At 43.0% G+C, this 22396-nt stretch overlaps 2 protein-coding genes across 7 annotated transcripts in view; one reads left to right on the top strand and one right to left on the bottom strand.

Moving 5' to 3' along the window:
• CLDN10 (claudin 10) overlaps positions 1-22396 on the bottom strand; it is a 1179064-nt gene that overhangs the window by 387209 nt on the left and 769459 nt on the right. The window lies entirely within an intron of this gene.
• The window catches only part of ABCC4 (ATP binding cassette subfamily C member 4), a 286254-nt gene that overhangs the window by 102323 nt on the left and 161535 nt on the right, over positions 1-22396 (top strand). For 4 of the 6 annotated variants that reach the window (XM_050766536.1, XM_050766535.1, XM_050766538.1 and 1 more), the window contains 3 exons: positions 9562-9663; positions 15239-15328; positions 16893-17084. In XM_050766536.1, coding sequence (XP_050622493.1) covers positions 9562-9663; positions 15239-15328; positions 16893-17084 — 384 coding nt within the window. The remainder of the gene's footprint in view (positions 1-9561; positions 9664-15238; positions 15329-16892; positions 17085-22396) is intronic. The other 2 variants (XM_050766537.1, XM_050766539.1) reach the window with 2 other exon arrangements.

Genomic DNA, 22396 nt, shown 5'->3' with positions numbered 1-22396 from the left:
CTCCATCTCAAAAAAAAAAAAAAGTGTACAATCTTACCCCAACATGCACAGCATAACCTGAATGCAGATGTCACTTCTGTGCGGCAGCCATAGGAAAGAATGGGGCAAAGAGCAGCCCCGACAGGTAGTGTGGTGGGGCGGGACGCAGACCTTGGGTCCTCACCAATTCTCTGGGCCTCGGTTTTCTTGTTTCTAAATAAGGGGATTGGACTTAGTGTCTGGAGGTCATTTCCTGTTTTGTCTCACTTATTTAGAAAACCATCTGTATTAGTCAGAGTTCTCCAGAGAAGCAGAACCGATAGGGCCCACGTGTATCTACGTGCAGAGAGACATGAGTAGATTGATTTATAAAATTTTCTCACGCAACTTGAAGGTGAAGTAAGTCCACAATCTGCAGGGCAGCTGGCAGGCCAGAGACCTTGGGAAGAGCTGATGATGCAGCTTGAGTCTGAGGAGGACAGTCTTGAGGCAGAATTCCCTTTTCTTTGTAGGTCTTTTTTCTCTTAAATGCCTTCAACTGATTAGGTGAGGCCCACTGACATTATGTAGGATTTCAAAGTCTACAGATTTAAATGCTAATCTCAACTGAAAAATACTTTCCCATTGATATCCAGACATATTTGACCAAATATCTGGGGACTGTGGCCTAGCCAAGCTGACACATAAAATTAACCATCACATAGTCTTTTTTTTTCTTTTGAGACGAGTCCCGCTCTGTCAGGCAGGCTGGAGTGCAGTGGCACGATCTCAGCTCACTGCAAGCTCTACTTCCCGGGTTCAAGCAATTCTCCTGCCTCAGCCTCCTGAGTAGTTGGGGTTACAGGCATGAGCCACCATGTCCAGCTAATTTTTGTATTTTCAGTAGAGGCAAGGTTTCACCACGCTGGCCAGGCTGGTCTCAAATTCCTGACCTCAAGTGATCCACCTGCCTTGGCATCCCAAAGTGCTGGGATTACAGGAATGAGCCGCCGCACCTGGCCCATCACACACTGTTTAATCCTCATCTCTTCTTTTGGGATCTCCACAGGTGACTTTGTCCTCATTTTCCCCTTATTATTGAAGCCATTTGTTTATAGATTTCTTTCCCTTCCTAAACTCTGAACGTATAAAAGGCAGACACAATGCCTCATTCATCTTTATATTACGTATACATTGCAGGCGCCCAGAAAATGTGTAAGTGAAGTCAGCCTCCAGCTTCATTACATCTGTGAGATTTGGAAAATGCCTAACAACTGAGCATTATTTTAGTGGGAAGTGATGACTGTCGTTCTCTGCTGAATTATGTCACACATCAGAGAGTGTGGCATGAAAGGGGTCCTGCAGACAATTTTCAGGGAATTGTGGTCCAATATGCGGCTAGGGAAGAAATCCTTAAGATTTTTGATTTTTAGTTTTCCAATAAAATGCAACTCACCTGTGTCTAAGGCTTGAAATTCCTCTTCATGTAGATAGATGTATGCATGCAGTAAAACAAACTGACCAGCTGGGAATTTTACATTTTCCAGTGGCTAACTTTGGCAAGGTACTCTGTGTCCAGATAAAGGATGCATCTTTGAGTTGGGCAGGAAACCTTAATTTCCCCTCACGTACATAGTTTCTGGTGGGAAGGTGGGCCTAGAGTTCAACAGTAGTGATTTTCAGTAAAGGAGAAACAAATGGCCAGGCATGACTGGTAAGAAAGCGCTGGTGTTAGTGTGCTAAGCTCCTTCATGGTGGTGAAGTCATTGTTGGAGGTTTTGTTTTGTCCTGTTTATTTGTTTTTTTCTGCCTTTAGAACTCTGTATTTTTTCAACCTGGATGGTTCCTGTAACCCATTTAAAATTTTGTCCCCTAGTTCATCAGAATTGCCTGATGTACTGATTAAAACTAAATGATTACACCTTGGAGATTCTGCTTCACCAGGCATTGGCTGGGGCCCAGTATCTTTCGTTTTGTTGTTTTGAGACGGCGTCTCGCTCTGTCACCAAGCGGGAGTGCAGTGGTGCGATCTCAGCTTACTGCAATCTCTGCCTTCCAGGTTCAAGTGATTCTCCTGCCTCAGCCTCCGGAGTAGCTGGGGCTACAGGTGTGCACAACCACGCCCAGCTAACTTTTGTATTTTTAGTAGAGACGAGGTTTCACTCTGTTGGTCAGGATGGTCTCAATTTCTTGACCTCGTGATCCGCCCGCATTGGCCTCCCAAAGTGCTGGGATTACAGGTGTGAGCCGCTGCGCTCAGCCCAATATCTTTAGAAAGTGTCCTCGTGTCCCTGAAAATATGCTGTCTTTGGGAAACCTTGCCCTAGTTGTGTGATAAAAAAGCACACGAGGTCAAACTATGTGTAGCAAATATAAATGACATCAGGATCACTTAAGACTAAAATCAATTGAGAGGAAGCACATGGACACCTGTCTTGGTCTATGCTAGGCTTTTGGGGGTTAAGTTTGGAATTTATTCATTCACTTAGTCATTGACTCCACAATGTAATTGAGCCCCTGGCTTAAGCTGGCACTGTGATAAATGCTTAGATACAATGGTAAGCCAATGCACAGAAGTCCTTCCTGCTGGGAATTTCCTCCTGGGAATCAGCAAGCGGGGATTAATAAATAACCACAGAATTAAAATCAGTGCTCGTGTGTCATTGTCTTTGGGAGGCAATGTCCGAGATGCCATGAGGTGCTTTGGTAGAGATGCCGATGCCATTGTGGAGGTGTAGTGCTTCCTGTGAAGGCTCAAGAAATAGCCTGCAGCATTGTGTGTGTGGTAGTGGAGAGAGATGGGGAAGGGTTTGGGAAAGGGAGGGGCTTGGGGCAGCCAGGAGGCTGATGCCCTGCATTTCCCTGGGGGTAATTATGTGAGAAAGCTCTTAATGTTCAAGAAAATCCACATATTTTAAATTCACCCTGGCTGCAGTCTGGGAATGCATTGGGGGCCCAGAGTAGAGGCAGGGAGATACGCCAGGAGGCTGATGCAGCAAGCAGTCCAGGAAGAGGATGATGTGATTTGGACTCAGGCCAAGTAGAGAGCCTTGGATAGATTTGAAAGCCATTGGGAGCATATCCTTATTTGCGTGTGGGGCTAGAGGAGGGATTAGTCAGAAGGAGGGATTGGGGCTACTTTTGTTCTTATGGCTGCAAAATCTTTTTACCTGGGTTCACTGAAATATGGAATACTAGAAGAAGACCAGATTTAGGGGTGAATTTGGCTTTGAAGACTGGGATACTTTAGAACTGTGCAGGTGTTTGCTACAAGACCCACTGATGGGGTCTGCCTGGTTCTGCCTCCTTTCCTATTTCTCTAAAAATGGAGGTTGTAAATGATGAGTGTAATGAATTGATCCAATGTTCACTTTTCTTCCTTGCCTCTCATGTGGATGTGTTAATGAACAATGAGAAGGTGAAAAATGGCATCAGGAGAGGAGGAATAGGTCTGCCCGATATACCAATCGGAACTAAGTGAGCCTTGACCGTAGATAGACCAGAGCTTGGCAGACACATAGAGTTTAGAAAACATTGTGTTGTTAAATTTCTTTTTTAAAAATATTTTTATATTTTTATTTTAATGTTTTTATTATACTTTAAGTTCTGGGACACATGTGCAGAATGTGCAGGTTTGTTATGTAGGTATACATGTGCCATGGTGGTTTGCTGCACCCATCAACTCATCATCTAGGTTTTAAGCCCCACATGCATTGGGTATTTGTCCTAATGCTCTCCCTCCCCTTCCCCCTCACCCTCTGACAGGCCCCGGTATGTGATGTTCCCCCCCCTGTGTCCATGTGTTCTCATTGTTCAACTCCCACTTAAGAGTGAGAACATGCGGTGTTTGGTTTTCTGTTCCTGTGTTAGTTTGCTGAGAATGATGGTTTCCAACTTCATCCAAGTCTCTGTAAAGGACATGAACTCATCCTTTTTTTATGACTGCATAGTATTCCACAGTGTATATATACCACATTTTTTTTTTATTATTATACTTTAAGTTCTAGGGTACATGTGCACAGCGTGCAGGTTTGTTACATATGTATACTTGTGCCATGTTGGTGTGCTGCACCCATTAACTCGTCAGCATCCATCAACTTGTCATTTACATCAGGTATAACTACCAATGCAATCCCTCCCCCCTCCCCATAATAGGCCCTGGTGTGTGATGTTCCCCTTCTTGAGTCCAAGTTATCTCATTGTTCAGTTCCCACCTACGAGTGAGAACATGCAGTGTTTGGTTTTCTGTTCTTGCGATAGTTTGCTGAGAATGATGGTTTCCAGCTGCATCCATGTCCCTACAAAGGACACAAACTCATCCTTTTTTACGGCTGTATAGTATTCCATGGTGTATATGTGCCACATTTTCTTAATCCAGTCTGTCACTGATGGACATTTGGGTTGGTTCCCAGTCTTTGCTGTTGTAAATAGTGTTGTGGTAAACATATACGTGCATGTGTCTTTATAGTAGAATGATTTATAATCCTTTAGGTATATCCCCAGTAATGGGATGGCTGGGTCAAATGGTATTTCTGGTTCTAGTTCCTTGAGGAATCACCACATTGTCTTCCACAATGGCTGAACTAATTTACACTCCCACCAACAGTGTAAAACTGTTCCTATTTGTCCACATCCTCTCCAGCATCTGTTGTTTCCTGACTTTTTAATGATCACCATTCTAACTGGCCTGAGATGGTATCTCCTTGTGGTTTTGATTTGCATTTCTCTAATGACCAGTGATAATGAGCTTTTTTTCATATGTTTGTTGGCTGCATACATGTCTTCTTTTGAGAAATGTCTGTTCATATCCTTTGCTCACTTTTTGATGGGTTTTTTTTTTTCTTGTAAATTTGTTTAAGTTCCTTGTAGATTCTGGATATTAGCCCTTTGTCAGATGGGTAGATTGCAAAAATTTTCTTCCACTCTGTAGGTTGCCTGTTCACTCTGATGATAGTTTCTTTTGCTGTGGAGAAGCTCTTTAGTTTAATTAGATCCCATTTGTCAATTTTGGCTTTGTTACCATTGTTTTTGGTGTTTTAGTTGTGAAGTCTTTGCCCATGCCTATGTCCTGAATGGTATTGCTTAGGTTTTCTTCTAAGGTTTTTTATGGTTTTAGGTTTTACATTTAAGTCTTTAATCTGTTGTCTTTCTTACTCATACTTTTCCATTTCCTTTTTTCCATGTACAGAAAATGAAGGTTTTATTGTGAAGATTTTAGGTCCAAGAAGTTCCGTCTGTTTTTCTTTTATTAAGGAAAGGATTGATGGTTTTGGCTTTAAGCAAGTCCAATAGGATTTTAAGAGATCTTATCTTCACAGCAAAGCACTGAAAGTCTTCAATGACTTCCACATCCAGTAAAACGTGTCTCTGAGGTTTTATTGTTCACAAAGCTGCTCCAGTTTTTGCCAGCCATCCACTCTGAAGTCAATCTCTTTGACTTCAATTCTGCCGTCTGATACTTCTGCAAGTGAACTGTTCTCGGGATGCACCTCATTGCTGTATTGGCAATATCATTTCAGCTTTTTCATCCTCCTGAGTGACTAGAGAAAGTCCAGCCAGCCCCTGCAGCATCTTCACAAGCCATTCATGTGTTGAGTGGAGTCTCATTTAACCACCAAACTATTATCATGTCTTTCTCCACTCAGATCTATTGTATATTGACCAGTGCTTAGTAGGTTTACTCTGTGGATAATTTTTTATTTTGAAGGTGGGGAACTTCTGTTCTCACACGCATGTACAGAATATTGAATTTGATGTCTTGGTCGTACACTTCAGCTAAAATCAGAATTTTATTCTGTCTAGACAAGATTAAGAAGATGTATAGCCTTTTGCTTGTTGCTGTGCTGACGTGGCTGATGGCTTGAATAATTGAAGCCAATCATACAGTCGGTTTCTGGCCGTAGCATGTATCTGTGAAGAGCTGACCCCGAGTGCAGTGCAGTTTCATGCAGATGAGTGTGTTTGTAAGTGCAGGATGGGGGACGCATCTCTGCCCTGTACATAACTCAGTTTCAGTACCAGCTGCGGCCACCCTGAGCTGGTTCCCGGCAGGATTAGTTTTTGAGGTGGACCCTGAAGGACAGGGTGGGATTAATACTCAGGGAATCACTTTGGGAGTGTGAATGTCAGTGCTGCTGGGCCGTGGAAGAGTTTGAAGCGTGGTGTCCATTATTTTTCAGAAGATCCTTAGGGAGTAGTGTTTGGGAACGGTTGGTTTTGATGGGGGATGTTGGAGAAGGGACCAGTGAAAACACTGCGTCAGTATCACACATGATTGCCGGTCAGTACACTTGTGAAATTGGGTCTGGTCTTTTCCCACCCTTCCTTCCTTTCCTTCCTTTCCTTCCTTTCCTTTCCTTTCCTTCCTTTCCTTCCTTCCTTTTTTTTGACAGGGTCTTGCTCTATTGCCCAGTCTGGAGTGCAGTGGTGCAATCTCAGCTCACTGCAACTTCCGCCTCCCGGGTTCAAGCGATTCTCATACCTCAGCATTCCACGTAACTAGGACTACAGGCGTGTGCCATCAAGCGCGGCTAATTTTTATATTTTTAGTAGAGATGGGGTTTCGCCATGTTGGCCAGGCTGGTCTTGAACTCCTGACCTCAAGTGATCTGCCCACTTCAGCCTCCCGGAGTGCTGTGGTTACAGGCATGAGCCACCACGCCTGGCCCAACTGGGTCATTTCTTGAGGAACAGTGAAGTGTGGCAAATTAGGCCCAGATTGTTATCTCATTGACCATGGAATAGGTGGTATGGGAGGAGGAAGCAGAGATGCTGTGGTTAAGCCTACAGCAGAATCTTCAGGCCAGCATCTGTCTGCCCTCTCTGCCATGCCAGACATGGGCTTGTGCAGGGAGAACCAGCAGTGCCCACTCCTAAGTCGACTCTCAGTAAGGCTGGTGGGTGGATAGTGAGGGAGCAGAAGAACAGACAGCATCTTCTGCTTGCTGGGTCTTTGAGAGAAATACTGACTTTTTTCTTTTCCTATATAGAAGTATCTTTCTTTTCCTGCATGGAAGAAGGTTTTCATTTTCAGTTTTTGTTCTTTTGAAGTGACATTGCAGTCAAATGTGAAGTGACAGACAAAAATTTTAAGGACTCAAAGGATGTTGACAAATTTTAGAGTAGTAGATGACTTATTTAAGTGTTGTTTTCTCTGTCTCAAACATGTTCCATGCTCATTTCAGTTGCTTCAGAGTTGCCAGTGTTTGCAGAATACCCGTGTAATAGCCATTTATAAAAGGTGGTTTATTTTTCTCATGCAAAATCCTCATAAGTTTTCTTGTGAGTTTGCGAGGGCTGCTGGAACAAAGTACCACAAACACAGTGACTGAAAACAATGGAAATTGAGCCTCTCATGATTCTGGAGGCTGGAGGTCTGAAATCACAGCGTCAGCAGTGCCAGGCTCCTTCTGAAGCCTGCAGGGGAGAATCCTTCTTTGCCGCTTTGAGCTTCCAGTGGTTGCTGGCAGTCCTTGGACTGCAGCTGCATCCGTCTCGTCTGTGTCCTAATCACTTGATTGTTTTCTGCCCTTGTGTCTCTCTCTGTCTCTCTCTTCTTGTCTTAGAAAGATACTGATCATGTGAGATTTAGGGTCCTCCCTTTTCCAGTATGACTTCGTCTTCACTAATTAGATCTGTAACACTCCTATTTCCAAATACAGTCAACTTTTGAGGTCCTGAGGTTATGACTTTATCTTTATTGGGGGTGTCTTAGTCTGTTTATGATGGGTAAACATAAATTACAGCTTGGGTAATTTATGAAAAACAGAAATTCTCACCACTCTGGAGGCTGGGAAGTTCAAGATCAAGGCACCGGCAGGTTCAGTTTTCTAGTGACCTGCTCTCTGCTTGTAGATGGTGCCTTGATGCTGCATATTCCAGATGAGAGGAATGCTGTGTCCTTAAAGGGCAGAAGGTGGAAGGGCTTAGAGGGCTGCCTACTGCCCAAAGCCTCCTTTACAGGGTCCTTAATGCCATTTATGAGGGAGGAGCTCTCATGGCCTAAATACCTCTTAATACCATCACATTGGCCATTGAGTTTCACCACCTGGATTTTGGAGGGGAAGTTGTCCAGGCAGCTTCCAAGGACTGGACATTGGGGTATAGGAAGTTTCCTGGACGTTGTCACTTTCTGTTGGGCTGAACTTAAGTCATGTGACTACATCTAACTGCGTTAGGGGCTGGAGAGAGTGGTCCTTGTTCAAGGCTGCTGTGCATTGGCTAAAAATTGGGAGTTTTGTTAATCACAGAAAATGAGAGCAGATTTTGAGGAGAGCTGACAGCTTTTGCCACATCTACAAAATTTTGGATGGGGTGGGGGTGATCTAGGTTGTTCATTCTGTTTCTAAGCCACTGTAGCTTCTCTCATTGAGTTATATCTACCATTTGAGGAGCAAAAGGGAGTTTTCCTACATATAATTATGTTAGGTTTGTTATGGTTAGCAGGACTTTGTTTTACTCAGTTAAATTGCATTGTGTAGTTGCTAACTAGTATGGAAAATAGCAATAAGCAAGAGATTGGGCTATTCCTGCTGTCTAGGAGGGGGCAATGACTAAGGAAAAAGATAAGTGTAGGTGGAGCACGGTGGCTCACGCCTGTAATCCCAGCACTTTGGGAGGCCAAGGTAGGTAGATTGCTTGAAGCCAGGAGTTGGAGATCAGCCTGGCCAACATGGTGAAACCCCATCTTTAGTATAAATACAAAAATTAGCCAGGTATGGTGGCAGATGCCTGTAATCCCAGCTACTCGGGAGGCTGAGGTAGGAGAATCACTTGAACCCGAGAGGCAGAAGCTGCAGTGAACCGAGATTGTGCCACTGCACTCCAGCCTGGGCGACAGAGAGAGACACTGTCTCAAAATATATATATATAAAATATATATCATATATATATTATTATATGTAACAATAATAAGTTATTGTGAAAAGAAGCTTATAAAACATGTTTTAAGAGAAGCTTTTTTTTTTTTTTTTTTTTTTTGGTAAAGAACACTGACTTAGTGATAGTGAATAAGTTGTATGTCAATTTGACATGCACGAGGGAGTTTGAGAAAGGCCATTTGAATCTTAAGTGACCAGCCAGAGCCAGAGCTGCCTTCAGAGGCTCTGCCCTGTGTTTGCTGCCTGCCCTTCCGGGCTAACTCGCTTTCTGAAGGCTGGGAATGGCCTTGACTTTCATGTTGCCAGCATCTAGCATGGGGCTTGGCACACGATGAGGGTTCATGAAATATTCATCAGATCATTTCCAACCAACTCCCGTGCTCACCATTAGTAACACAAAGGTGCAATAGTAGAAATATGCAGGCTGTAAATGCACTCAACCTCAGAGCAATATTTTCAGTTTATTTAGGAACCAGTGTACTTGTTGAAAAAAATTAGATAGCTCCTAAAATTACAAAGATAGTTCATGGCCATTAACTCTTTATATGTTTATTTATTAAATAAATATCATATGCTGATATGAACCAATACTTTAAAAAGGGTTGGTAAAATGATCTGTAGGCTGTATGAAGTTTTATGTTGCAAATTCCGTGGAAGCAGTGACTTTTGTTTGTGCTTTTGTTTCTGTAATTTAAACAATCTGTGTTTTTCCCATTTTCTTTAGAACTTTTTGCTACTTGATGAGATATCACAGCGTAACCGTCAGCCGCCGTCAGATGGTAAAAAGATGGTGCATGTGCAGGACTTTACTGCTTTTTGGGATAAGGTAACATATCCTAATTGCAAGATCATGACTGCTAATAGATAATGAGTGACATTGATTTAATACAGAATTTTGAGGTGTTACACATGGTATAAAATATGGCGTGCTCATTTACTGAAAGTATGTTACAAAGATTCTCAAAATTAGGAGTAAGTTTTGCAATTAATAGAAAGTAGGTATGAAATCAGACTTAGGTATTTGACAACTTGTATTTTATCTCATTTTCAAAAAACCAATGAAAGTGTTACCTCATTCTAAACTAAATGCCACTAAGTTTGGACGTTGGCAACATTGGATTTTATAGGATTGGACGGACTAGGGGTGCAGCATGGAATGGGTTAACTGCTGAGTACATTGTAAATTATTTCAGAGACTTTGAGGTATCAGTGCACATTTTCACCTTACTGTTTTCAGATCATCTTATTACATATTGAGAAAGCCCATGACTTGGATTTTTGCCACGGGGTTGGGTTGGGGCTCCCCTATTTCAAGCACCTGGATGTTGCCAGCTGCTTTGCTGGCAGCCCAAGGCAGAGGGGAGGCTGCAGGCTGGCGGAGCAAGCTCCATGGATTCCTGACTGAAGGGTTTCACTGTGTGGTAAGCGGACAGGTAGTTCAGGCAAGGCCACAGGATTTTTCAGCACTTGGTTTACTCATAACATTTAGGCAAACGGGAACAACAGCAGGGGCCACCCACAGGAAGTACTTAGGCTCGGTGCATCTCCTGTTACCCACAACTCCAGGGCCCTCCTTATGCTTCCAAGGAAGCAGTGGGCTCCCTGCCCAATGCTCATAGCAGCCACTACTATGGCACCAGCTTTTCATGAAAAGAAAGGCTGCATTGTAAGTCGAATGGCAAGGAGACAGGAGGCAACGCGCAAATTTGTCTTCCCTAGCTGGGGGATGGGGCAGGTTTTACAGGCAGAGGGTAATGAGGCGCGGTCCGATTGGTTCTTGCAATGAAGTGATGCCAGGGCTGGATCTGATCGCATCCTGGATCAGGCCATGAGGTGTCTGCTCTGAACTCGTTCCTCCTTCCTTGGTTCTAGCACTTGGGTTCTGCCCATGGTTGTGTGCTTGGTTCATCTGGAAATGCTCAGATTACATAACTTGCAACCTGGGATCCATGGCAACTGAAAAACAGTTTACTATGTTATTACGCAGAGTTGAACCAGATTGGACTGGTTCTGTGGTTATGCTCACCTGAGTCCAGGGTCCTCTGCAAATCCACTTGTCTCAGTCTGTGTTAGTCTGGAAAACAGAACATACAGCATGGGAGAGGGAATTTCGTGCAGAGAATTCATTACATAGGTGATGAAAGAAAGAGCACAAAGGGAAAGCAGGGGTGGAAGAGGCCACCCTGAGACGAGCCATGGCAGGCAGCTGCACCCTGGGGCTGGAGATGATGTCTGCCAGGAGCAGAGCCCAGTGGCCCGGCTGCCAGCAAGATTTCGGATCAGAGGGCAAGGGTCTCTTCTGAGGGTGCTGGGACTGCTCGGACTGCTTAAAACAGGTGGGCAGTGCTGGTGGTGACCAGCTCCTCCCCTCTCCGGGTGCTCTTCGTGGCTGACCTTGAGTTGTAGTGTAGTTTGCTGGAGCCAAGAGCCAATAGGCGGTTGAGCAGCACTCCCGCCCAGCCCCACTGTCTCCGCCCTCTCCCGTGGGACAAATGTCAAAACTCTAGACTCCAGACTCTTCCTTTCTCTACATGCCCTTGGCTCTAAGTATCACACTCCCTGTTTCATGTTTGCCTAATTCTGATGTAATTTTTGCCATCTCGACCGACAGAACAATAATGTGTTCCCAAATATATAGAACATCATTGCACCTTGTGCACATGGAAACTCACACAAGGTACGTCACCTGACCGGACAATTTCTCCTTACCTGCTGGCATTCCCACCTTATACACTTTATTTATTTATTTATTTATTTTGGAGATGGAGTCTTGCTCTTTTGCCCAGGCTTTAGTGCAGTGGTGTGATTTTGGCTCACTGCAACCTCCGTCTCCCAGGTGCAAGTGATTCTCTTGCCTCAACCTCCTGAGTAGCTGGGATTACAGGAACACCGCACCACGCCTGGCTAATTTTTGTATTTTTAGTAGAGATGGGGTTTCTTCCACGTTGTCCAGGTTGGTCTTGAATTTCTGGCCTCAAGTGATCTGCCCACCTTGGCCTCCTGAAGTGCTGGGATTACAGGTGTGAGCCACTGCACCCAGCTCTAATACACTTTAAGCATTGATAGAAAAGCTCTGTGAACATCCACTAGCAAAAAGCACTCTAGGTGAATGCTGTTGAGCTAGAGGAAGGCACTGCAGTAGCCACCACACACTGTGTAGGTCCCATTTGCAAATTTTTTTTGTACCAAACTCTGCAACATTGTAAAATGGGCTGTTTTGTTGTTTTTCAGTTCCTAGACAACGTTGACAGCTGCATTGAAACAGAACACTCCGCCCTGTTTTCTGGGCCTTGTCTTGGGGTGATTATGCCCCACGCTGCCAGGGATTATTAGGGAGGTCATGCAGCTGAGAGGGTGCTTGGGTGGGAGGAGGGGCACAGACACTGGGGCTTTTGGAGAGAAGGTGCAGAGGAAAGAAGGGTGTGCTGGGCTGGGATTCGGGAGAAAGACAGAGGCGCCAGCAGCAGCCCTGCTGGATAGACCAGTGGGTATTGGGGGAAAGGTCTTCTCACCAGCCTAGGGTCTCATTTAGAAAACAAACGGGCTTGTGCTGAATCTCTAAGCTGTAAAGTCTGTGGCCCTGTGGGAGCCTGTGACTCTCCATGGGGCAGGGATTTGCTTCTGCTTTCTTCACTGCTCTGGCCCCAGGGCCCAGCATGGGGTCGGCCCCAGAGTGGGGGCTCAGTCTGCCTGCCTTAGTGTCCTGGAGCCTGGAGGTCTCAGAGGGAAGGGGCCTCACCTTCTGAGCTGTCAAGTGCTGCCCCCTTCTGGCTGCGGCGCACCAGTGCGGGGTCCCGGGCCTCCAGGTGGGGCAGAAACCTGCTCTAAGAACCAGGGCCGTGATGGGAAGCTGGATTTTGCATGTGGCTCACTCTTTTGCAGTGAAAACTGAGTAAAAAGAAGTAAAATCAGAAATAGTTGTTAGGAAAGAGACACACTGCAAAGGAGGGGAAAGGGACAGGTTGACCAGTTGTGTTTTTTCATCCTTTTGTAATCACAGAAGTAAGTGGGTTTCAGTTGTCTTAAAAGACAATGTTACTTAATCAGGAATACAGAGTAGACCCTTTACATTTTAGAGGAGGAACACCTTATATAATAAGGCTAAGTCAAGCAAGACTTTGTGAATTTGTGACAAGTTTGCACTTACAAAATCGTGTAAATAGGTCACATTTTGTTTAACGTTATTTTTTCCAAGTGTTTAGGTAATAATGTATTACTTTTTTAAAAAAGACATAGTTGATAGGCATGTAGGAAGGAGTAGAGAAACCTCTTCTGGATGGTTTTTATATAATTCCTGTGATATCTGGGGCTAGTTTCTTTGTGATTAAAAGTGATCATGATTGATTTGGTCTGTGGCCATACTATAATATGGTATGGGACACATTTATAAGGGGTCAGATTACATACACACATATTTTGGCATTTGACCATTTATAAAAATATTTGTGATTATTTGGGTATGTGACTGTTAAGTCGTTTCCAGATAAATTTTTCATTTTGAAGGTTATCTTGATCTCTTGTTCCTCCGCGGTGCTTTCTGTCTTTTGGGCATTTTACTAATCGCACGTGCCCACCTGAGATGTGGAGAGGGGTTGATGAGTACCCGTTTGTGGACTGGGCCAGCTCAGCATCTTTAGGTTGCGGGTTGGTTGACTTCATGCGTGCTTCCCTCTTCCATCATCCCAGGGGTGTTCCACCCTTCAGGGATGCCAGATTCATTTTGAGGAATCCTTTTCTAGAGTTGAGGAGGCTGCATTGCCTTTGATTCACTCTTGATCATTTTTCTAGGATATGGATGAGCATTTACCAAAGTGTGTTGTGCGGAAGAATAACCCTTTCTGAAAGGATTTGGGACTCGAATAAATTTGCTAAATGCCCACCCACCAGACACACACATGGTCAGGTCTCTCTAGTCTATCCACGAGAAATTCAGATGAAGACTGTAAATGTGCGACTTAAACCCCTTTAGGATTCCTCCCAAATTGTAGCTGCTTTTACTTCACTTAACAGTATCAATTTTTGTTTGCTAGTGTTGATGTCTGGGTTTGGATAAAAGTTCTCATCGTTGGCAGATTTTACGGTTGAGGTTCTATACTCTGAATTTAAAACCATTCCTCTCTTTATTTGTACCAAGTGACTTTTGCTTTTTTAAAAGATAGACAATTCAAAGTATTGATTGTCCTTGTATGACAAGAGGAAACCTCCTCATTTTGGTTTGTCATGCTCTGGTAAACTGTCCCTTCTCCCTGATACGCACTTAATCCTCTCGATTGAAAATATTTAGAAGCTCTTTGTAAAAGTAATGAATTTGGTTTGGTCTCCTAAATAATAAACTGTAAAAGAACTTTTTTTTTTTTTTTTTTTTTTTTTGAGATAAGGTCTCACTGTGTCACCCAGGCTAGAATGCAGTGGTGCAATCTTGGCTCACTGCAGCCTCAATCTCCTGTGCTCAAGGAATCCTCCTACCCATGAACATATACTTAATTTCATTATTCTTCAGTTTTTGGTTGTTGTTAAATTAGAGCTCTGGTTACAGGGTTGACCACCATTTGTAGAAGTTCATTTGCCAAGAGTGACTTTATAGTATAAAGTGCCTTCTTGCTGGCTGGGCGTAACTGAGGTTCGTGCTTCATCAAGTGAAAATGGAGAGATTAGTGGAGATTTCACATCATCTATTAGCCAAGGACTGGGCATGCCATGTACTCATGCTGCCACCTTGTGGAGGTTAATGAAATAGAATATTAAAACCAAGGGACAGAAGGAAAACTTACAAATGATTGAAAAGCTCCCGTACTGAATATTATATTAAGAATATTGTTTTAAATGAGAACACATGGACACAGGGAGGGGAACATTACATATTGGGGCCTGTCAGTGGGTGGGGGGCAAGGGGAGGGAGAGCATTAGGACAAACACCTGATGCATGCAGGGCTTAAAACCTAGATGACAGGTTGACAGGTGCAGCAAACCACCATGGCACATGTATACCTATGTAACAAACCTGCAGGTTCTGCACATGTATCCCAGAACTTAAAGTAAAAAAAAAAAAAAAAAGAAAGAATATTGTTTTAATAAGTTAGCATGAGTTTTCATGTCAAGAAGGTTGCCTTGTCATTGTTACTGTCGAAATTTTGTGGACGTGTGCAGCTGTGTTCACATGAAAATCGGGTAAAAGAGAATGGGCCTTCCTTAAGTACTGAAGACTCCAAACTGTTTAAAACCCCACGAAAAAAAAGGTGATTGTATGAAAAGGACTCTAGGTTACAATATATTAAAATAGGAAGGAGAAAGATTTGGGTTATGTTCGTGTATCAGTGACTATTGTATTGTTTTCTTCTCTTTTTGAAGTGATTTGTGTGACTTGATTGAAATGGGCACATTTTATAAACTTTAATTTGTAGGCATCAGAGACCCCAACTCTACAAGGCCTTTCCTTTACTGTCAGACCTGGTGAATTGTTAGCTGTGGTCGGCCCCGTGGGAGCAGGGAAGGTGAGTTAGAATGGCTTTTGGCAGCTTGACGCACCTCACTTCTCATATTAACTTCTTGGGTTTGAGCCCAAGGCTACATGTAACACATTTTTGAATTGGGTATGCTTGGCACGGCATTTCTCAGTACATGGAACATTCGTTTTGCAAGAAGGGTCACATGACCAAGTAAATGTGGGCAGTGCATATCCTGTTTCTCTTGGTTCTTCAAGTTGCTTAATTGGGAACTCCTAGAAGTTGGACATCTCCGTGAAGGAAATTATTGATGTGATCACAATGCAGGATGGATTGACTAAGAAAGTGGGAACTTCTTTTGGTCAGAGTGAACCCTAGATGCTACAAGACATGTGGAGGTTGTGAAGGCTTGTCTGAAAAGCTTTAAACATGTTTTGATATGACTTCTCCAAGTCACATGAACATACATTTAATAAACCTGTAGCCAGGTGTTCAGTCCTGTGTTAGGAGTAAAAGATACACCTGTAATGAAGACCCAGACACCACTGCCCTCCAGAAGTTTCTGGTATCTGGGGTGAGACAGATATACAAACAGATCATTTCAGTTCAATGTCGTAAGTGTTCCGATAGTGGGGGGCGCAGACATGTCACGTCTGTGCATTGTAGAAGATGTGAAGGAAACATGCATACAGAATTAGTATCATGCATTCTAAAGCAACGCCATAAATCTAGATGTAGGTGTATAACCAATAGGGCAGTTTCACAATTGAAGTTTGCTCTCCAGAGACATGATTCTTGGGTAGTTAAAAATAAAAGTCCTTCCTAGTGCACAGGATATATTGTTTATTTTTATTTATTCATTCATTTATTCATGTATGTATGTAGGTTTAGTTTTTGAGACAGGGTCTCGCTCTGTCGCCCAGGCTGAAGTGCAGTGGCGCGATCTAGACTCAGTGCAACCTCCACTTCGGGTTCAAGTGATTCTCATGCCTTAGCCTCTCAAGTAACTGGGATTACAGGCGTGCCACCGTGCTCGGCTAATGTTTGTAGTTTTAGTAGAGATGGGGTTTCACCATGTTGGCCAGGCTGGTCTTGAACTCCTGGCCTCAAGTGATCCACCCGCCTTGGCCTCCCAAAGTGCTGGGATTATAGGCGTGAGCCACTGCGCCTGGCCAGGATATGTTATTTACATATAGCTTTTCTAGAACTAGTTCTTTGTCAAAAAGGATACCTGCATGCAGGAACAATGCATTCAATATTGGATCTATGAACTATATGTCATGCTTGGCTACTCTGTTGCTGTAAACATTCTTAGCTGATCTTTGTTCCATGCACCATTTCATTTAGGGGAATGAAACTCATTTAGGGAAACTCATTAGGGCAGAGTACATTGTTACACTCTATTTTAACATTCCTTATAAACCCCTAGTTTATATGGACCAAAATGTTATTTCCAATTTTTATTCACAATTTCCTGGCTGTACTAGATCCTCTTTTAAATGAATGAATGATGTTTTTCAAGCTCCCAGGACTGGGCAAGGCTGCACTGCAGTGGCTTATTCTTGTCTCGAGTGTTGACTGAACATGTGTTTTTTTTTACAATCTGTTTCAGTCATCACTGTTAAGTGCTGTGCTCGGGGAATTGGCCCCCAGTCACGGGCTGGTCAGCGTGCATGGAAGAATTGCTTATGTGTCTCAGCAGCCCTGGGTGTTCTCGGGAACTGTGAGGAGTAATATTTTATTTGGGAAGAAATATGAAAAGGAACGATATGAAAAAGTCATAAAGGCTTGTGCTCTGAAAAAGGTGAGTGATGACTTTCGGATTTCATGGACTCCGATGTCAGTGTTCACTTGAACAACAAGGTTTTTTAACTTTTTTTTTTTTAAATTTTGAAAGACCTTTGAATATTATTTCATACCTTAAGGCAGTCCTCCCAGTAAATAAACACACACACGCTCTGTCCTCTTCAGTCTGATGTGAAAATGATATTTACAGGGTGAATGTGGGGGGGGGTTTGGTTGGTTTTGTGAAGTTTTATTTACTTTTAACTTTTTTTTTTCCAAAATGGACAATTATAAAAATTTGCAAAAGTCGAGAGAAGGGTGTCTTGAACCTGCATGTACCCATTGCTCAAGTTCAAGTGCAATCAACTTGTAGCCAATTCTACTCCATCTCTACCCCTACCTTCTGCTAGCTCCACCCCTACCCCAGATTCTTCCGATGTACACCCTCGACCTCAATTGTATTTTATTTGTAATACCTTATTACTTATCTCTAGAAGATAAGAACACATTTGAAAAAAAAATTACATTTCATTCAAGAAAAATCACCAAAATTTCTTGCTCTCTTCAACTGGCTCGGCAGAGATTACGGTGCTTTAGTATCTCGTTACCCACTGGTTTGCATCAGACTCCGGAAGATGTCTGCACCGTGCACTTGGCTGATGTTTCCTGCTTGGGTCCCTCTCAGACCACAGGTTTCCTTCTCCACTCCCTTTAAAAAAGAAAATTTGTTTCAGTAGATTTTGGGGTATGGGTGGTTTTTGGTTACATGGATAATTTTTTCAGTGCAATTTATTATTTAAAGGAAACAAACTGTTTTAAAATTTATTTTTCATTGTGTGTCATTTCACCAAGAGAGTGATTGTTTTCAGAAAAGATGAAGTGTTTGATGGTACACTGAGGTTTTCATAAAATTGGTGGATAGTTGATGAAAACTGAGCATACTTAATAGAAGGCTGTAAGTTAGAAAATAGAAAAAATGGTAAATACTGCTAAATACTATGTTACCTTCTTTGGGCCATAAAAATCAGTGAATAATGGCATTAAAGGGCTCTCCCCGGGCTCTGTGCAGTGTGGCCTGGACATCCTACTGTTCTTTTGTACTGTCTGGAAAAGGCCGCCACAGACTGTCACAGGTGTGATGCAGAAGGCTTCCAGCCAGGTTTGCGAGGAATGAGTAATTTTGCTTGAGCAATGGCTGGAATATCATAGATTCTATCTATCAGGTGAGTAATATTTGCTGGTGATTTGGACAGAGAAATCATTGCTTGTTTAATGGGCCGTTTCTTCCTCCTGGGCTATTGTTAATGAGAGATGACGCATTTTCAGAAATGACGTTAAGTTAGCAGTAATGAGCTAGATTTTTATTGAATAGTATATACTGTATAGGAATAGATGGGCTAAGGCAAGCTCCTAGTTATTCAGATTCCACCAGGTGTTAATTTTTTTTCTCTGTCTCACACACACTCACACATGTGCACACACAAAAGTGTATGAAGTTTTAATCTTTTGCCATGATTTCCCAGTGCCTTTGCTATTGCTATTCTCATTTTGTTTATTTTTTGATATTGCTAGCCTCATTTTTTTAAAGTAAAATTTTCACTTTATTCAAAGTTGGTACAGAATTGCTAACATTTCCCTAAAATAATTACTATACTTCAGCTTGTCCTGCTGGTGTCCCCCCACTGTCCCCTGCTTCCCTGAATATCCATTTTAGAGAAATTTTGCATAAATACAAGGTCCAAGTAGGGGAATTATACAAGGTGATTTCAGTGTGTTGCACTGAGTGGAGTGTGTCGTGTTTTAGGGAATTGAGAAACAGATGGCAAATTTTGCATGTTTTCCCCCACTGGTAGTTACAGTTGATAACCAAGAAACTGCTGATGGACCAGGCCTGGAGACAGGAAAGATGGTGTGCCATTTTTCAGTGGAAGGGTGGCACTTGGCAACCGGGGCCTTGTCTTTCAGCTCTTTTCCTCCATCATTTCTCTATGACAGGTTAGAAGTGAGGTCCTTGGGAGCAACATAGGGCTTTCTTGGGAAGGCTTTGTTGCTCTTTGCATATTAATCTGTCAGTTTAAAGATAACCTACTAGTAAACTCTAGAATTTAAGAATGATTTATTCCATAGTAGGCTGTGGTTTCAAGAGTTGAATGTTGCTTATGGCTGGGAAAGTGGAGGATGGGAGAGATGAAATGAACTGTGTGAAAATGAAATGAAATGAAATGATCTCAGAGAGATTAACTGAACATTTGCAGTTCAAGTTCAAAGCTGTATACCCGCCTAGCTCCAGACTCCATTTCCCCTCTGCCAGGCCACCTCTCAGTTGAGAGTGTTTATAAGTTAGGTGATTGATAAAAAGGTAGAATGTGGTACAAAATGTTTTCCAAGCCTTCCCTTTTTACCTGTTCAGCTTCTGGTACCCACATGAGACCCCAGGTCCCAGGTCACGCAGCCTTGCCTTGCTCCTCCCCGTGTCAGAAAGGCTCGGGGGAAAGCGGGGTTAGGACAGTGGCTGCCACTGAGCTTCTTCCATAGCCACCTTTGAGGACTGGTCCAGTAACTCGGACAGTGTCCCAGGCACCTGTGGGCTTCTGCGTGGCAATGGCGTCCCCTCGGGGCTGGGCTGCATGGTGACTTCTCGGTTCCTTCCTGGATGTGTGTAAGCACGGACTGCTGGCCCCCGTGCATGGTTCCATCCTCGGTAGGACGGTGGGCCTCCAGTGGAGAAGTCAAACAGAGCAGGAGGCTGGCCCAGCTTTGTCATTTGCTCGCTGTCACTTTTTTTTTTTTTTTTTTTTTTTTTTTTTTTGAGATAGAGTCTCACTCTGTCACCCAGGCTGGAGTCTAATGGTGTAATCTTGGCTCATTGCAACCTCTGCTTCCCAGGCTCCAGTGATTCTCCTGCCTCAGCTTCCTGAGTAACTGGGATCACAGGTGCATGCCACCATGCCTGGCTAACTTTTTTGTACTTTTAGTAAAGATGAGGGTTTTGCTATGTTGGCCAGCTGGTCTTGAACTCCTGACCTCAAGTGATCCACCTGCCTTGGCTTCCCAAAGTGCTGGGATTATATGCATGAGCCACCATGCACGACCAGCTCGGTGTCACTTTGGACATGTCATGTTACCTGCCGTGGGCCCTTGATGTCCCTGCTGTGAAATAAGGACATAGGGTGAGATGGTTTCCAAGAGGTTTTGCTACCGTTCTCAACTGCCATTTATGACTGTTTAGCAGGGGACTGGCAAGATACCAGGGATCCTCTTAATGAGTTACGAGACCATTTGCTAACTCCTTTTCAAATCCACATGTCAATGGTGGGTGTAAGATGGCCATAGAAATAGCAATCCTGGAATTATTTTGGCTTGTAGGTACAGAGATTGCGTGTGTAATCAAAACCTGCTGGACAGAAATGGTCCTGGGTGTCTCCGGGTGTTTGCCTCTGTTTCATTTCTTATTAAATGGGGGAGATACAGCAGGATTATGAAGACTGCAGGCAATGTCTGTAAAATGCAAACATACCAGGTTTTTGCTAAATAGTAGCTATTGCCCTTTTCTCTAACTCAGTTAATAAGATAAATAAATGATTTTGCCTTATACACTTCCTCATTCCCCTCCCGGCCACCTTACCCCGCAAAAAAAAAAAAAAAAAAAAAAAGTCCTACAGCAAAAAATAGGAAATAACAAGAATGCTCAGATATATTGGTAACAACTAGATATATTGTACTGGATACAACTGAAGTGAATTTATAAGTTCATTGAGCTAAAAATATCTTTTAGATAAAATAATAAGATAGGAAGCAATAATTCACATTTATCAGTATTGGTTTAGGCTAATTGCTTATTCAAAGTGATATCGTAGCAAATGACAGGACATACCTCAGGAAACAACATACTGATGTTAGATATGTAGGTGGGTAGTGGTTAAAATCCTAGGCCTTGGAGCCAGACAGCTCTGGGATGGAGTCTCAGTTCCTCTTTAGTAGGTGTGCGATTTTAGCTCATCGTCTGAACCTTAGAAAGCCTCAGTTTGGTCATCTGTAAAACAGAGATAATAAACTATTCACCTCATAGGCTGTTGTGAGGATAAGATTTAATCAAGAACTTAAAGCATCTGGTTACTAGGCGCATAACAGGCCTTCTTCTTAATTATAAGAGCCACCAATTTTGGGTGAAATCACATGAAATGTGACATGCTTGAAAGAATGTATCTGAGTATAGAACTTCCATTATTTGAATTGATATCTATATAGCGGTTCTATACATAGTACAGTAAATAAGTCAACAATAAAAATATTGTTACCCTAATAGATGCAACGTATTAATATTATGTCACCCTTTGCATAGTTTCTTTTAATCCTTGAGCACTTTTAAGAAATGAGTATCCAAAGGCATGGAATTGATACATTTGAGTTTCATGTTTTTCTATATAGCTCGCTTGAATATACAAACCCCTTTGGGGTCCCCACTATCTTATAATTTTCTTCTCATATTTGCCACATTCCTGCCAACTTGGACATTTTCTTTTTAGATTGCCTTGACAATCATAAAATAACTGTTGTTATGCCTTTTTTTGTTGTTGTTAATCTCTCAGTTGGGAGAACCGTATCACTTCTTTGTGACGTAATAGGAAATAAATGCTGAGGGCGGGGCGTGGTGGCTCACACCTGTAATCCCAGTACTTTGGGTGGCTGAGGTGGGAGGATTGCTTGAGGCCAGGAGTATGAGACCAGACCCTGTCTTTTTTTTTTTAAAGCTGAGTACAAAAGGGATGCAATGAGGTGAATCTAACTAGGGTGACTAAGTTGACTGATACTGCTGTGTATGGATAGAGAGCCTTCGAGTTCGGAGTTGTTTCAGTATTGCCTTTAAGTATCTTCTAGTAAGCACTTGGGGAAGCGTGATATGAAAGGGCAACAGGCTGTGAACTGAGATGAGCTTGGTTCAGACTCCAGCCTTCCTTTATTAGCTGAGAGTCCTCAGACCAGTTACATGCTCTCACTTCGTCTCTGTCTCCTCATCTGTAAGTGTGGTCAGTACTTACTTGGCAGGTTGTCATGAAGATTAGAGATAATACCAGGCATCAGGCACAGTGGTTGGTGTGTAGCTCTTACATCCAGGAGCTGACTCGTGGAGCAAGACGCTGAGTACACACATAAACATTAAGAGGCAGAATACGGCGGGTCCTTCCTAAGAAATATAAACAAGGAACCTAGAAGAGAGAGTGATGTTGTTTTCTGATTGGGGGAATGCAGGTTTTTTTCATAGAAGAGTTTGAGTTGGGCCCTGAAAGAAGAATAGGATATTGATAAGCCATGATAGGAAGGGCCGGTCCA

The sequence above is a fragment of the Macaca thibetana genome, chromosome 17, assembly GCF_024542745.1.
Source record: "Macaca thibetana thibetana isolate TM-01 chromosome 17, ASM2454274v1, whole genome shotgun sequence".
NCBI classification, from domain to species: domain Eukaryota; kingdom Metazoa; phylum Chordata; class Mammalia; order Primates; family Cercopithecidae; genus Macaca; species Macaca thibetana.
Note: the sequence above shows the minus strand (reverse complement) of the source record. Positions and strands in the feature narration are given on the sequence as shown.